Genomic DNA, 14,474 nt, shown 5'->3' with positions numbered 1-14,474 from the left:
CGCTGGGAAATGTAGTTCTAAAGAACGCACGGCTGTGCTACCGCGCGTGCGCTGAGCCACAATGGATTTATTGTTTATATCCCCACGGCTTTTTTTTTCCTTTATTTTTTTTTCCCAAGTGACTCGCCAATGAACGCCTAATTTGTCCCGAAAGACTCTCAATCACACAATACCAGTTTCATTCAAAATAAGGTTTTAATTCTGTAACATAATTAAACTGTTTGGGTTGCAAGGGACCTTAGAGAGATCATCGAGCTCCAACTGCCTGCCATGGGCAGGGACCCCTTCCACTAAAACAAACTCCTCAAAGCTCCATCCAACCTGTCCCGGAACATTGCCAGGGCTGGGGCATCCACAGCTTCTCTGGGCAGCCTGTGCCAGTGCCTCACCACTCTCACATAAAGAATTTATATCTAATCTAATCTAATCTAATCTAATCTAATCTAATCCTGTTTTCTGTCAGTTTAAAGCCATTCTCCTTTGTTCTGTCACTACATGCCTTTGTCCAAAGTCCCTCCCCAGCTCTCTTGTAGCCCCTTGAGACACTGGAAGGTGCTGTAAGATCTCCCTGGAGTCTTTTTTTCTCCAGGCTGAACACCTCCAGCTCTCTCAGCCTTTCGACAAGTATCACCGAATCTCTGCTTAACACACACGATTAAAAGAAGCAGTATTAGAAATATCTGGACAACTCAGCGGCCCAGCCGTAATTAAGTTAATTGGGCGCCCGGCCCCTAAGGACACACAGTCCCGAGGCCATCCTCGCTCTACTCCAGGATCTCCGTGAGCCCCGCAGTGCCCACACAGCCCCTTCCCCTCACACCGTCCGGCACCGCCGCCCTCACCGAGGGCCCGCTGCCACAAAGCGCTTCTGCAGCGTCGCAAAACGAAGCCGCGCGCGCCCATGGAGGCAGTGGCAGCAGTGCCCTTCCTCTGCCCTCACTGTCGCAAGAGCGGCCGCGCCTGACGGCGGCCGTGCGCCGCCGGCGAATGGAAGGCGGCGCAAGATGGCGGCGCTGCATGAGGAGCCGGCAGAGGTGGCGGCGGTGCAGCCGGACCCCGACGCTGGGACGCCGCCGCCGCCCGCGGTGCCTCCCGCCGCTCCTCCCGCCGCCGCCCCGGCCGCCACGGCGGAGGGAGAGGTGGCGGGAGGCGGTGGGGATGCGGCACCCCCGAAGTCGGCGGCGCCTGGCCCGGCCGCCTCCCCGGCGGCGTTGGACCGGCAGACGCTTGTGGCTGTACTGCAGTTCCTGCGGCGCAGCAACCTCCGCGAGTCCGAGGAGATCCTACGTCGCGAAGCCCGCCTGCTCGGAGATGACCTGGGTGCCGCCGCCCTCAGCCCCGCCAGCGCCGGGCTCCTGGCGGGCTCCGGCAGTGACGCGGACTCCGGCGAGGCGCTGCTCGGCCGGGGCACCGGCGCTGCCGCCGTCGCTATAGGAGGCAACGTCGCCACTGTCGCGACTTCCAGCCCCGGGGTGGCTGCAGTTCCCACCGTGCCACCGGGGAAAGGTGAGGCCCGCGGGGACGGCGGAGTCAGTCCCTCCTCTCGGCGGGAACCCCGGGGAAGCGGCGAGCCCGTGTGCTGCTCGCAGCCTCCGGAGCTCTCCGTTATGGGACTCAATGATTGGTATCAGGTGCCACCGAGAGTCTACCCCGGCCTTGCGGGAGGTCCCTGGATGTCTCATTTCCCCGTACAATCCGTGGAGAAATCTGTATCTCCTGGATCAAGGGACCAAGGACAGGGTGTCTCTCATATTTGCAGGGAGCACTGTGAAGCGAGCAGTGCTCCCGCTTGTCTTTGTGTGCCATTACAACTGGTAGTTTGGGGATTGTGCTCGGTCTGGCCGCAGGGATGAGAAAAGAGGTCTGATATACAAACTGCATTTTGGTGAAGGAGCCGTGGGATATTTGTAAATGAAGCTTTCTGCATTTCTTTGTCAGGTTTCTGAGTACTTGAGATGTCCTTTGGATTATTCAATTCTAAGTGTTGTTAATCAAGGTGTTCTGAGGCAGCTTTACTGAATAATGGCATTTCAGGAACTGCTAGTCTGAGTCCCAGTGAGTGTACAGCATGAAGTCAGCTTGCTCCTGACATCACCAGATATGATTGTTTTTATATAGAAGACAAAACAATGGAAATGTGTAACAACTGCTGTGTGGAACAGAACTGTCAGAGTGTTAAGTATCCCTGCTCTCTGATGGTTGTGTGGTGGTCTTGGTGAATTTTTCACTTCGTCTACTTAACTTGCTTGTTTACTGGAAGCAAAATAATTATAGTGGGTATGTCTTATATTCTGCATCTTGTTTAAGAATTTCCAGCCCTAGCAGTAAAATAACTCATTCTGGTGATCTTCCTGGCTTCTTTCTTTACACTTAAAATGCTGTCTGAATTAGGCACTAAGTGCCTGTCTTACAGGCAGCTGTTGGAAGGGAATGTCCAAAAAACTGCAGGAGAGAATTGGCTGCTGGACCAATGTGCTCTCACCTGTATTGTTTAGTCTCGGTGCTGAACACTCACAGGATGTGTTTTGCTCACCTGACCAGGGGGTTGTGGCCACTGTTTGTTTGCTGGCTCTTCCAGACTGAGCAGCTGTTGTTGTTGGCTGGTGCTTTTGCAGTCGGAGGCGCGGTGGTTGTGGAGGATCAGCCGGACGTGAGCGCGGTGTTGTCGGCCTACAACCAGCAAGGGGACCCGACGCTGTACGAGGAGTACTACAGCGGATTGAAACACTTCATCGAGTGCTCCCTGGACTGTCACCGGGCAGAATTGTCTCAGCTCTTTTATCCTCTCTTTGTGCACATGTACTTGGAATTGGTCTACAATCAACATGAGAGTGAGGCAAAGTCTTTTTTTGAAAGGTAATTAATTTTCATTTGTACATTTGCATTGTTTTGTGTTTGCTACTTTGGCTGCATCTGTGGGCTATAGTAGCATAGATTTATATAGGTATATGTGTGTATTGTATTATTTTTCTTCTCTAAAGTTGAAGAGATTTGAAATCTCACATAACAGTGCTATGGGTTGTAGTAACTGTTCTTAAATTCTTTTCCAACCTCCTGTTAGAAAAATATGCAAACTAGTGAACTGTGCATTGGCAGAGTTTGAGCCATGTTAATGGTGTGCTGATGGGCTCCTTGCTGCAAAAGTATCAATGAAGAGATTCTGCATCTTTAGGGAAAGATGAGGTGGGGTCAGTTTTTAGCACTGGAAGATTGCACTGAGATGCCAAAATAATGAATGCTATAAGTGTTTGGTGCTATCATAGCATGTACATTGAAATTCTTCAAATGACCTTGAAGAAATTAATTTCTGGCTAAACTATAACTTTCTGTACTCTTACTATGTTTCACATGTTTATCACTTGAGAAGAAAATAATATTTAATTTGTTTTGTGGATTCAGACCAATTGTGAAATACTTTAATCCAGAAGGATAACTTTGTTTCCCTTCAGATGTTTCTGTAAATGGTTAAAATGTCCCTTGCCGCAACTATTTGACAACAAGTTGAGTGACAAAACCTTTTATCATATCTTAAATTGTTTCAATAGATTTCATGGGGATCAGGAGTGCTATTACCAGGATGACCTGCGTGTATTGTCAAGTTTAACCAAAAAAGAACATATGAAAGGTAATGAGACCATGCTGGATTTCCGAACAAGCAAGTTTGTGCTGCGCATTTCCCGTGACTCTTACCAACTCCTGAAAAGGCATCTTCAGGAAAAGCAGAACAATCAGATCTGGAACATTGTTCAGGAGCATCTTTACATTGATATCTTTGATGGAATGCCTCGCAGTAAACAACAGATAGATGCTATGGTTGGAAGCTTGGCTGGGGAGGCAAAACGAGAGGCTAATAAAGCAAAGGTAGGAGACAAAGATTGTTGCACTTTTTACAAATCTCCCTGTTTTTTCAGGGAGATGCCTTAGTATAAATTGACAATCATAACTTGAGATCTTAAAAGGCTGCATGAACAGAACAAAGGAAGAGAGCTATGCAAACAGGTGTTGGCAGGAGTAGAGAGATCCAGATGTATTGCTGTCAAGTGGATGAAGCTGCTGAACGCTTTAAGGAAGGGCTAAGAGGTGGTGGGAGAACTTACAGTTGTCCTGATCAGTTGGCTGGGTAAACCATTAATATATGCTGTAATATTAAACAGAGCGGCTTTAAAGGGGCAGCTCTGTTGCTTGGAATACTACATTGAAGAGTTACCATTAAAAATTTAGTTTTCAGCAAGAACAGCAATTACTGTTTTGTCTTGTGTGGTTTTTTTTATTGGCCTGTAGGTTTTCTTTGGCTTATTGAAAGAACCAGAATTTGATGTGCCTTTGGATGATGAAGATGAAGAAGGAGAAAATGAGGAAGGAAAGCCAAAGAAGAAGAAACCTAAAAAAGATAATGTAGGGTCAAAAAGTAAAAAACAGGACCCTAATGCTCCTCCCCAAAACAGGTACCAAGGAAATGATGTATAGAGATGTCCTTAAAATCCAGTCTTGTCAAGCCAAATCTGCATCTCTGTTCACATGGAATTTTTATAATTTTGGCTATTTTGGCTGTACACAGCTTTAGCTGTAAGACTTCAAAGGGAGGTCATGGAACCCTGAGCATATAACCCTCTGTCATTACCCATCAAGTCAATCTAGATTTCTCTTGATGAAATTTGCCTTGGTTACCTACTAATTTTTTCAGGTCATTCTCAATTGTTTATCTTGTTCCAGTACCTGTCTGAAATTCTGAAAGCTACTGGCTCTCTTTCTTATCATTTAGTCTTCTACATAGTCTATCATTTTTTCTAATTCTTGTTTCTTATTTGAATACTGAGGTATGGGGTTGCATGCAAAGGTTTCACTTTCTTTGTTTGGATTAAGAGTAAAGAAAGTGCTTTTACTTTGTAAAAGTGTGTGCTTCTTTTATAGAATTCCTCTGCCAGAACTGAAGGACTCTGACAAACTGGATAAAGTAATGAATATGAAGGAAGCTGCGAGGCGAGTGCGTCTTGGACCAGAGTGCCTGCCCTCCATCTGTTTCTACACATTCCTTAATGCTTACCAGGTTGGTAGAAGAGTTTGGTAATAGGGGAAAGGGAATCAAAATTATGAGCATCATTCTTGCTAAAGATAAAAGACATAACAGTGTTGGCAAGGGTTATTGGAGTACTTGAATTAAGCATTGCCAAGTTTATGTTCCAAAATGTTCAAATTTCTCTTCAAAGACTCCTTAAACTATGAAATTTCCACATTCCTTGGTTTTGCTTGGATTTTGCTATAATTCCTTCCTTTGCTTTTCCTGTCCTAAGTGTTTCCTACAGAACACAGTAGATGCTTTGCACTGGAGTACTGGGAAGCAATACTCTTTGTCACTACTGACTGTACTTCATACATAAAGCTTTATTCTTAATGGGGCAAGAATTTGTGTGTTTATCCTGCAGTAATTCTCTCTATTTTTGTAAATGAGTCAAATTACATTTTTAATAGTTTTTAGGATTTTGTAATATTTGCAATGTATCATGAGAGATGCAAATGATATAACTGGGTATTTTATGTGTAGGGTCTGACTGCAGTGGATATTACAGATGACTCCAGCATGATTGTAGGAGGCTTTGCTGACTCTACTGTCAGAGTGTGGTCTGTGACTCCAAAAAAGCTACGTAGTGTGAAAACAGCTGCAGGTAATTAAGACAATAACACTTAATAGGCATACACATAACTTGTGGCATTTGTGTTCTCCCTGAGTAGGGAAGATATCTGTGGCAGGAGAGCTGGCTGCAGTAGTTAGATGTTCATTCTGAAGTAACACTATCTACACAGATATATGATTGCATCTTACGTACTACAATTAGAAACAGCTTTAAAGGAATGAGAAATCTGGTCATGTGTATCTGCTATGAAGTGTAGTTATAACTACACTATAGCTATAGTATAGTATATACTATAGCTATAGCTACTACTCTAACTAGTGTGGAACTAGCCATTGTACTTCTTAACTGCATGGTAACTATAGGTTGTGATGGACAGTTGGGGTTAGGTGATCTAGGGGAGAGACTAGAGGTACCATGGGGAAAGGATAGGAGGGAACTCTGAGAAGGTTGGAAAAGAATATCCTTAGCTAAACACCTACACAAACTCATGGAAATCAGCCTGCCGTACTTCTGCTGTTTGTGTAAAATTGTGTTGTGGTTGAAGCTGGATACTGAGCAAACACTTCTTAATCTTGATATTTAACTGAGATGATATCATGATGGCATTTATCTTTGAACTTCTGACAGTTTTCTGATACATGAACTTTGAAATCTTGCAGACCTCAGTCTCATTGACAAGGAATCAGATGATGTCTTGGAGAGAATCATGGATGAGAAAACAGCAAGTGAGTTGAAGATTTTATATGGTCACAGTGGACCTGTCTATGGCACCAGCTTCAGTCCTGATAGGTAAAAGTTTACAAGCTAACTAGTTTGCTTGTCTTCAGTTTTAATTTCGTGCTATGAATGAGAACATATTCTTAATGTAGCCTTTTCCAGGTTAAAGCAATTCTTGCTCATGCAGCTTGTAAGAAACTATGTAAATGCTCATAAAGTTCAGGGTGTTAAGCCCTGTCACCTGTTACTGAAATCACCTATAGCTAAGAATACCAGCACTCTTTTGGAGATATAGGACTTAGATGGCAAAATTATATGGCAAAATTATAGTTTTGCAAACTGTAGTTTAAGCTGGGTTTTAATTAACTTATACATAGTGAGGAAAAATTCTGCAGCACTGATGTAACTTAGAGTTGCAAAACGTATTTTCCCAGTAGCTCATCTTTGCACTTCAAGTTTCTCATATTCTATTGAGACTTTACTTTCAGAATGTATGGAACAGTGTCTTTAAGTAATGATGGGAGTATGGATAGTGGAAAAGAGGTTTAAATGTCTCAGGTTTTGCTTTTGCTTGTGTTTAGTCAGGAAACAGCCACCACGGAAACACAGCTGAGAAGTAAACTTTGTGTGGAATGAATATAGTCTATAATTATTAATTGAGAATGAGAGCATGATCTGAATTCTCTTTCAGGGAATCATGAAATTTTGTTTGCACTTGTAACAGAAGATCTTTTAAAAAATAATATTGTGTTGCAGTTTGCTACTAATTTTTTCATGTAAATGGAATTCCTGAGTAATGACCTGCTCTGTGGTGTTTTTTGTTTGTTTTTTTTCCCCCTTGTTCCCCTCAGTATTAAGTGCCATCAGAATTAATCATCAATGTCAAATCATCTCCTATTTTGCATAAGGGCCTAGGTCCAGGTTCTGCTTGAACTGGTTATTATTGCTTACTGCACTGAAATGGTGATTGGTGGGTGACATGCCAAACTGGTGCTGCTGAGGGGACACTTCTATCATGGACATCTCACAGTGTTCATGCAGTATTTATACAGCCCCATGTGAGTTTGGAATGTTATATGCTGTATTTTCTCCTGTGACAGGAACTATCTATTGTCCTGTTCTGAGGATGGCACTGTGAGATTGTGGAGTCTCCAAACATTCACGTGTTTGGTGGGATATAAAGGACACAATTATCCAGTTTGGGATACACAGTTCTCTCCTTATGGTTATTACTTTGTGTCTGGGGGACATGACAGAGTGGCTCGGTAAGAAACTGCATGTGTTTTTTACTTATCTGGGTCAGTTTGTGGTGGATCTGCCCTGAAAGTCATTAGGTGATATGCTCTGCCTACTCTTTTACTTAAAATAAATTTTATGTCAGTTAAAATACTGAACAAATGTTTTAATGTGATTTTTCTATTTTTTTTCAGCACACATTATCTCATGGTTTTTCTATGTTTTTCAATACATGTTACATTATCTGATGATTAAAGAGATGATATCTTCCTAAGCGACCCTCTAATTAGAAGTATTCTCCTCTAATTGTGGAACAACTTGACAGAATATTCTTTATTTCTCCATTCTGAAAAGTATATTTTTCCAAAAAACGTCCTGCTAATTCAATAAACTGATCCATAAGAAATCACTCCACAATTTTTTTTTCCTTATTGTGCAACAGACCATAGAATTGTGGAACAGTTTGGGCTGAAAGGGACCTTTAAAGGCCATCTAGTCCAACAGCCCTGCAATGAGCAGGGACATCTTAAACTAGATCAGGCTGCTCAGATCCCCATCCAGCCTGACCTTGAATGTATCCAGGGATGGGGCATCTCCCAACTCTCTGGGCAACCTGGGTGTTTCACTACCCTCCTTGTAAGAAATATCTTCCTTATATCTAGACTAAATCTACCTTCCTTTAGTTTAAAACCATTATCCCTTGTCCTGTTGCAATAGGCCCTGATAAAAAGTCTGTCCCCATCTCTGTTCTAATCCCCCTTTACTGAAAGGCCACAAGGTCTCCCCAGAGTCAACTCCTCTCCAGGCTGAACTGTTATCCTTTCCTCATTGCAGAGGTACTTCAGCCCTCTCAGCATTTTTGTGGCTTCCTCTAGAGCTGCTCCAACAGATACAGAGACTGAACTTCTTCAGGGTTCTCTTATTAATAAAGCTTTTCTTTTCAGTCTGTGGGCAACAGATCACTACCAGCCATTACGGATCTTTGCTGGCCATCTTGCAGATGTGACGTGTACCCGATTTCATCCAAACTCCAACTATATTGCTACAGGCTCAGCAGACAGGACTATAAGGCTCTGGGATGTTTTGAATGGGAATTGTGTAAGAATATTCACTGGACATAAGGTAAAGGCAGATCACTGACAGAGTGAACGTGATTTTATTTCTGTGCTGAGATTCTAAACAGTTCTTTTCTGCACACAGCTTGACTGACTGAATGTGAGTAGACATAATTGTTTTGCTGCCTCCCCATGTCTGTTTTAGGGACCAATTCATTCATTGGCATTTTCTCCTAATGGACGATTCCTGGCTACTGGAGCAACAGATGGAAGAGTTCTGCTGTGGGATATTGGACACGGCTTGATGGTTGGCGAATTGAAAGGGCACACTGACACCATCTACGCGCTCAGATTCAGTAGGGATGGGGAGATTTTAGCATCAGGTAAAATTCACCAGGAACAGCGAAGTGTCCATTGTATTCCATAATTCTGAAGAGGGATGATGTAATTAGTTCCTCAAATTGAGAAAGACAAAGCAGAATCACTTGCTTAGCAAAAGCAGCAAGGACTGGCAACTTTTATATGTGCATTCAGTATGATAATGAGGCTTGCTATAGTCTTTTGCTTTCTGAGCTATAATTTCTGCTAACTTGCTCCCCAGAACCAGTTTTTATATACCACTTTATTTATAAAATCCTTTAAATTGTGGGGATTTTTTTTCCTTTTTAGGTTCAATGGATAACACAGTTCGTCTGTGGGATGCTGTGAAGGCATTTGAAGATTTAGAAACTGATGACTTTACTACAGCCACTGGACACATAAACTTGCCTGAAAACTCACAGGACTTGCTACTGGGCACATACATGACCAAATCAACCCCGGTTGTTCATCTCCATTTCACACGCAGGAACCTGCTGCTGGCTGCAGGAGCCTACAGCTCGCAGTAGATCAGGAAGCTGAGACTGACTGTGCCAAGTCACTGCAGTAGTGACCTCAGGATGTGAGACGAGAGGGAATGTCTTGAACAGAAGGACCCCACGAGTCCATTGCAAGGAGTAGGAAACTGTAATAAGCGCAAGCAGCGTTTCTCAGTTCTGCTGCTTTATATTTATCTGCAGTTTGAAAATGCTGGAGATTGACAAGACATCGTGGCTGTAAAAAAAGGAACTGTTTGTGGTGCTTTTGGTAACATAGATATGTACATATGAAAAGAGCCATCTCTTCCCAGAGGTGGTACTGAGCTCTGCTGAAACTTGTGAAAAGTTAACAGCCTTTACATGTGTTCTCTTTTAAAGCACTTAATTTATGGTTAGCAAATGTTTCATCAGTCTCAAACACAAGCAAAACTGTCCATTTTCAGGAAAGAAGAATGTAGTTTGATTCACTACAGCCTGGTCTGGGCAGCAGGCGTGGTGAGATCATAGCAACAACCAGGGCATTGACGGAGTGGGCCCGACAGCCCAGTGCTTGTGGGGAACTGCCGCGAAGCTCCGTGCACGGTTTTTATGCAGCCAAGTACTAAGTCCTGAAACGATTTCAAAATGTGCTCTTTTGAGGTGTCAGAAACACAGATCTTGTTACTGTTTTCAGAGGTAGCTGGTGCTGTCAGTGTGATAAGCAACCAGATGCGCAACGTGAAGTTTATTTACTTTCATACTTTATTGTATGAGAAAATAAAGGGTAAGTGAGGCACAACTGAAATAGTCACTCTTTAAAAAGTGGACTTAAACCCTTTACTTTGTATTAGATGTAAAAGAACATTAATAACCCCTATCCTTTGTGCAAAAGGTTTAACATAAAACTTGGCAGTAAAACAAGCCAAGAAATTGAAACGTTATAGCAGTACAAAAGGATAAGTGCATGTCAGTTCGCTTTTGAAAGGCCAGCTTGTCTGCTGAGTGACAATTCCTATCCACAAAAAGATTGTACTCAGTCAGGCCTCCTGGACTACCAATAAAGCTGTGTTTTGTTTCTGAAGGAGAGTAAAACATGCAGAACACTGGGAATAATGTCAGTGTCAGAACCAAAAACACCACCACTATGTCCAGTGTGGCTTGGGTTTGGCTTGGTTTTTGTTCTTCATCTCTTACAAGATTTGTGCAGAGAAATCTATTTGGTGTTCCTCATTACTTCACAGAAAGTACTTGGACACTTGAACATCATCTACTGGCTCTCTAGTGAAAATAAAAACAAGACTTGTCATTTCTAAGGTCAAGTAAACGGAGAACTATGGAGAACTACCTCCTCTTTCATCTCGTCTTGCTCTTAGAGTAAAGCTATACTACAGGCATTATACATCAAAATAAAGTGTGGAAAATTCACTAGGAAGCTCACCTAGACATTTTCTTCAAAGAAATAAGGATAAATATTACTTGGATTTTTTTTTTTTTTTGTGTAATGATACCTCAACAAAATTTCCTAGCTCTCAACACGACCAGTTGGATTTAAGTATAATTTTTGACAGCTTGAAGAAAACACTGCCACATTCTGCCTTTGTATTTTGTACAGTTTTATACTTTTGATATTATAATAAATACTAAAACCATAGTTTGTGTGTATATGTTACAAGAAGATATTTATTTCCCTTAGTGGCTGCAATAGAAACAAGAGCAGTTAAGTGTGACAACTCTGCTAAGAGAAACAAAGTAATCAGAAATGTTTTGGTTGACGAGCAGCCATTCCCTGTGAATCTTGTTCTAAAGGAAGCCAACAGATTCTAGCTCCTGACATTTATTACACTCTTACAGCCACCGTGCTTCAGTGGGGGAATTGAGTGCAGCTGAAGCTGTCTATGCAAATGCTCAGGAGGAAAAGATTATCAGGTTTGTTCAGGCCCAGCATTGTACAAAAATGGCTTTAAGAAAAAATGAAGTAGGGAGAGCATCAAGACCCTGTAAATTGTTTTTCCTTTTTTTCCAGCTTCCTGCTGTCCTCAGTTTGGGAAGGGTATTTGCAAGCTCTGGCATGGTTCAATCCCTGCTCCTGGCAGAAGTGTGGTGTCATCTCCCGCATCAGTACTACATCTAGGGAAAGTACCAAGTATTAATTGAACCATAAAAAGACACTGTAGTAAATGTGATAGACAGATTTTAGTGCTGGGCAGGGAGGAGGTTGCACACACCTAACTGTGGTAAGCACCTCCTTTCACAAAAAAAAGGAAAAGCAAGCACTGGACTATTTGGGTCACTGTTTATGAATGTGCAGAGTTACAGGAGCTCAACATCAGCAGGCTTAGCCATTTTCCTTCTTCCTTCCACAAGGGAAGCTAGTAACAGAAAAAGCTCAAATACCATAACTGGGTCAGCCTCTTTTCAGAGGTTTTCCATCAAAACCAAAGAGGTTCTGTGCAAAATACAGACAACTGAGGCAGAAGATGTAATTGTTTCCATGTAAGCTACTAGCTTGGAATGCAAAATGGGAGCAACCAGGTGGCATGCAAGCTGTGACACAGACGTGTGGAGATGCTTGGATCAGCTCCAGGCCCTGTGCAGTGTTATGGCCGTGCAGCTGAGCTCCTTCCTAGGCTACTGCCTGGTGCTCAGAACACCCTCAGGATGTGTTACAACAGCAGCAGAGTTAAGTGACGTGATCAGACGCTCCATCTCTGCTACAAGCAACTAATTTTTACAAAGGAGGAAAAATGAGAAGTACGACACTTCAGCTTTTTTGGATTATTTCTTATTTCCAATAAAACAAGTAATTATTTATATTTTATTAGCCACAGCAAGTCATCAGATTGCATTACACTGACACAGGTTGGCGCTTCAGACATGCCAGGAACCTGCCGAGAGAAGAAAGGGCAAACATAGCAATTCTTGCACCATGTTAACTGAGCATCCCCCTGCCCCAGCCTGAACTATTGTAGCTATGAGCAGCCAGATTTCAGCACACCCAGGGAGAAGTGACTGATATCCCCTTAACACACAACAACGCTAAAGCTTATGTTTTATACCCCTTTCTTCAGGCTATGATGACAGCCCATAGGTTTTGCCAAAATGCCATTTTGGTGAAAATTCTTTATTTGAAAGCGACTCCAAAATGTTGCAACACTTGTTTGTTGCTATACAACTCCAGTCACTTCTGCACAGGCCTTGAATAATCATGTGTGCAATACACAATTCCATCATATGGTGCTCCTTTACTCTGTTCAAATGAAGGTTTTTACAGACTGCATTAATCTCTACTTAGAATTCTAACAAAGTCAAGAAATAAGTCCTTAAATACTACTTATTTATTTCAATAACCTACAAATTAAGTTATCCCTATTTTATAGCAAAAGGGCAGACCAGAGGCACCTAGTATTTGTAGGCAAGCTCGATGTATCTTGCTGCAGCATCCTTCTGTTCCTCCCTCTCTGCATCCCATCCCTAGTCACATTTACCACGTCAGAAGAATAAGAATATTGTATCCCATACTTTCTGCACTCCCTTTAACTTCATTCAGAATGCCCCCAAATAAGTTGATGCCATAGTTAGAAGTTTCAAATGGTAAATAGGAAGTCCATGTGCCTGTGTTTCTGTCTCTCACTACGCTGTATTGGCAGCTAGTCCTTTGTCACTGCTTCCTGAGCTGGCACTGAAGCATTTTAATCCTGGAGGAACATCAGTCACTTACCTTTTACTTATCTGTCACAGCAGGAGTCTGCTTCTTAGGCCTAAACTTGAAATACAAGATGAGGAGTGCAACACTTGTGTATGTTGCTATTACATACTGGAAAACAGAAAAGTGAAATTTAGTTTCAGACTGAACCCCAGAAATACCATTGTACAAGACTACAAAACAACGCACATAATACATACATTCCTCCTGCCTACGATGGTATAGGAATTGAAGTACTTCTGAAATCCAGTGAACTGGTGTTGAGACCCCGAGTCATGGCCAGCCATGGCTGCTTGTCCTAACAAACAGTACACGACAGTTAATTAATTTAAAGTCAGTTGGACAGGATCAATAGGAAAATCAAAGTGATCTCCACACTGAGCTTCACAATTCCATTGTCTGCTTCTAAATCTGCCTTCAGGACATTTGACAAGTAGCGGATAATACATAAGGAGTAGGCATATCCAGAGCATTCTCTCTTGAGGAACAAGGGTGATGGGAGCAGATAAGCAAATAGAGGGCTCACTGCACAATAAAAGCAGAGTGGATTTTTAATGTTTAGAGATATATTTTTCTGAAGAGGATGTTATATTTACATTTGCTGCTTTTCTTCTGCCTCCCGCCAAAGTCACCCCAACTCGACACCGTTCCCTAGCCCCGAAGATGCCGCAGCCCCCGGTGTCCCTGCAGCAAACACACAAACTGCACTGCAGGTGCTGCGGTCACTAGGTCTCATCTATCTCTTATCTAACCCAATTCAGCAGCGTTATCTCTGGCCTATAACCAGGTAAGTGTTAGCTCGGCTGACTGTGCAACAGTTAAAAAGCTTAATGAAACAGCCCCTCTAAATGTCTGCCACACACTATTAGCAAAGACTTGAGAAGCCAAGATCATATTTTCTCGTGCCTGACTGATGCACAAGCTTGGGGAAGAGCCGAGGCGCCCTTCCGAGGACGGGAAGGCGGCCCGTGCCAACACGAATCCTGTTTTCCGGAGGAGCCCGGTGCCCTTGCCCGGCTACACCCGCGACCGCGTCGGGCCGGGAAAGGGACGCGGCAGCAGCCGGGACTCGGAGGGAGCGGCGCCGCGGCTGAAGTTTTCCCACCCGGCAGGAACAGGACCCGACTCCGGCCCGCGACCCGACGCCGCCCGGGCCGCCCCGCTGTACCTCGACCGCCGCCGTCCCCGCCGCGCTCTGCCCTTCGCCTCTGCCCTCCCACAAGATGGCGGCCGCGGACGCCGCGCGCATCCCCGGCCGCGCCAATTGGCTGCGGCTCCCGGGACTCGGCCCGGC

General features: G+C 43.6%; 2 protein-coding genes across 4 annotated transcripts; one reads left to right on the top strand and one right to left on the bottom strand.

Moving 5' to 3' along the window:
* Window positions 1-1,004: 1,004 nt before the first annotated feature.
* Window positions 1,005-11,128, top strand: TAF5 (TATA-box binding protein associated factor 5). The gene is made up of 11 exons (XM_033066399.1): window positions 1,005-1,506; window positions 2,616-2,856; window positions 3,546-3,861; window positions 4,282-4,445; window positions 4,912-5,047; window positions 5,543-5,663; window positions 6,293-6,422; window positions 7,451-7,615; window positions 8,531-8,708; window positions 8,847-9,024; window positions 9,311-11,128. Exons 1-11 carry the CDS (start codon window positions 1,005-1,007, stop codon window positions 9,526-9,528), a joined length of 2,349 nt encoding a protein of 782 aa, XP_032922290.1. The 3' UTR covers window positions 9,529-11,128.
* Window positions 11,129-12,237: 1,109 nt separating this feature from the next.
* ATP5MK (ATP synthase membrane subunit k) lies at window positions 12,238-14,454 on the bottom strand. 3 transcript variants are annotated; one of them, XM_033066400.2, is made up of 4 exons: window positions 14,349-14,454; window positions 13,381-13,478; window positions 13,196-13,291; window positions 12,238-12,362 (listed from the first exon to the last, which is right to left on the bottom strand). In XM_033066400.2, the coding sequence occupies exons 2-3, from the start codon at window positions 13,465-13,467 to the stop codon at window positions 13,199-13,201; spliced, it is 180 nt and encodes a 59-aa protein (XP_032922291.1). In that variant the 5' UTR covers window positions 13,468-13,478; window positions 14,349-14,454; the 3' UTR covers window positions 12,238-12,362; window positions 13,196-13,198. The 3 variants fall into 3 exon arrangements, with proteins under 3 accessions (XP_032922291.1, XP_032922292.1, XP_032922293.1); XM_033066401.2 differs by lacking the exon at window positions 14,349-14,454 and adding an exon at window positions 14,087-14,268; XM_033066402.2 differs by lacking the exon at window positions 14,349-14,454 and adding an exon at window positions 13,777-13,801.
* Between the last annotated feature and the right edge of the window lie 20 nt (window positions 14,455-14,474).

This window comes from Catharus ustulatus, chromosome 8, assembly GCF_009819885.2.
Source record: "Catharus ustulatus isolate bCatUst1 chromosome 8, bCatUst1.pri.v2, whole genome shotgun sequence".
Classification (NCBI taxonomy): Eukaryota; Metazoa; Chordata; class Aves; order Passeriformes; family Turdidae; genus Catharus; species Catharus ustulatus.
Note: the sequence above shows the minus strand (reverse complement) of the source record. Positions and strands in the feature narration are given on the sequence as shown.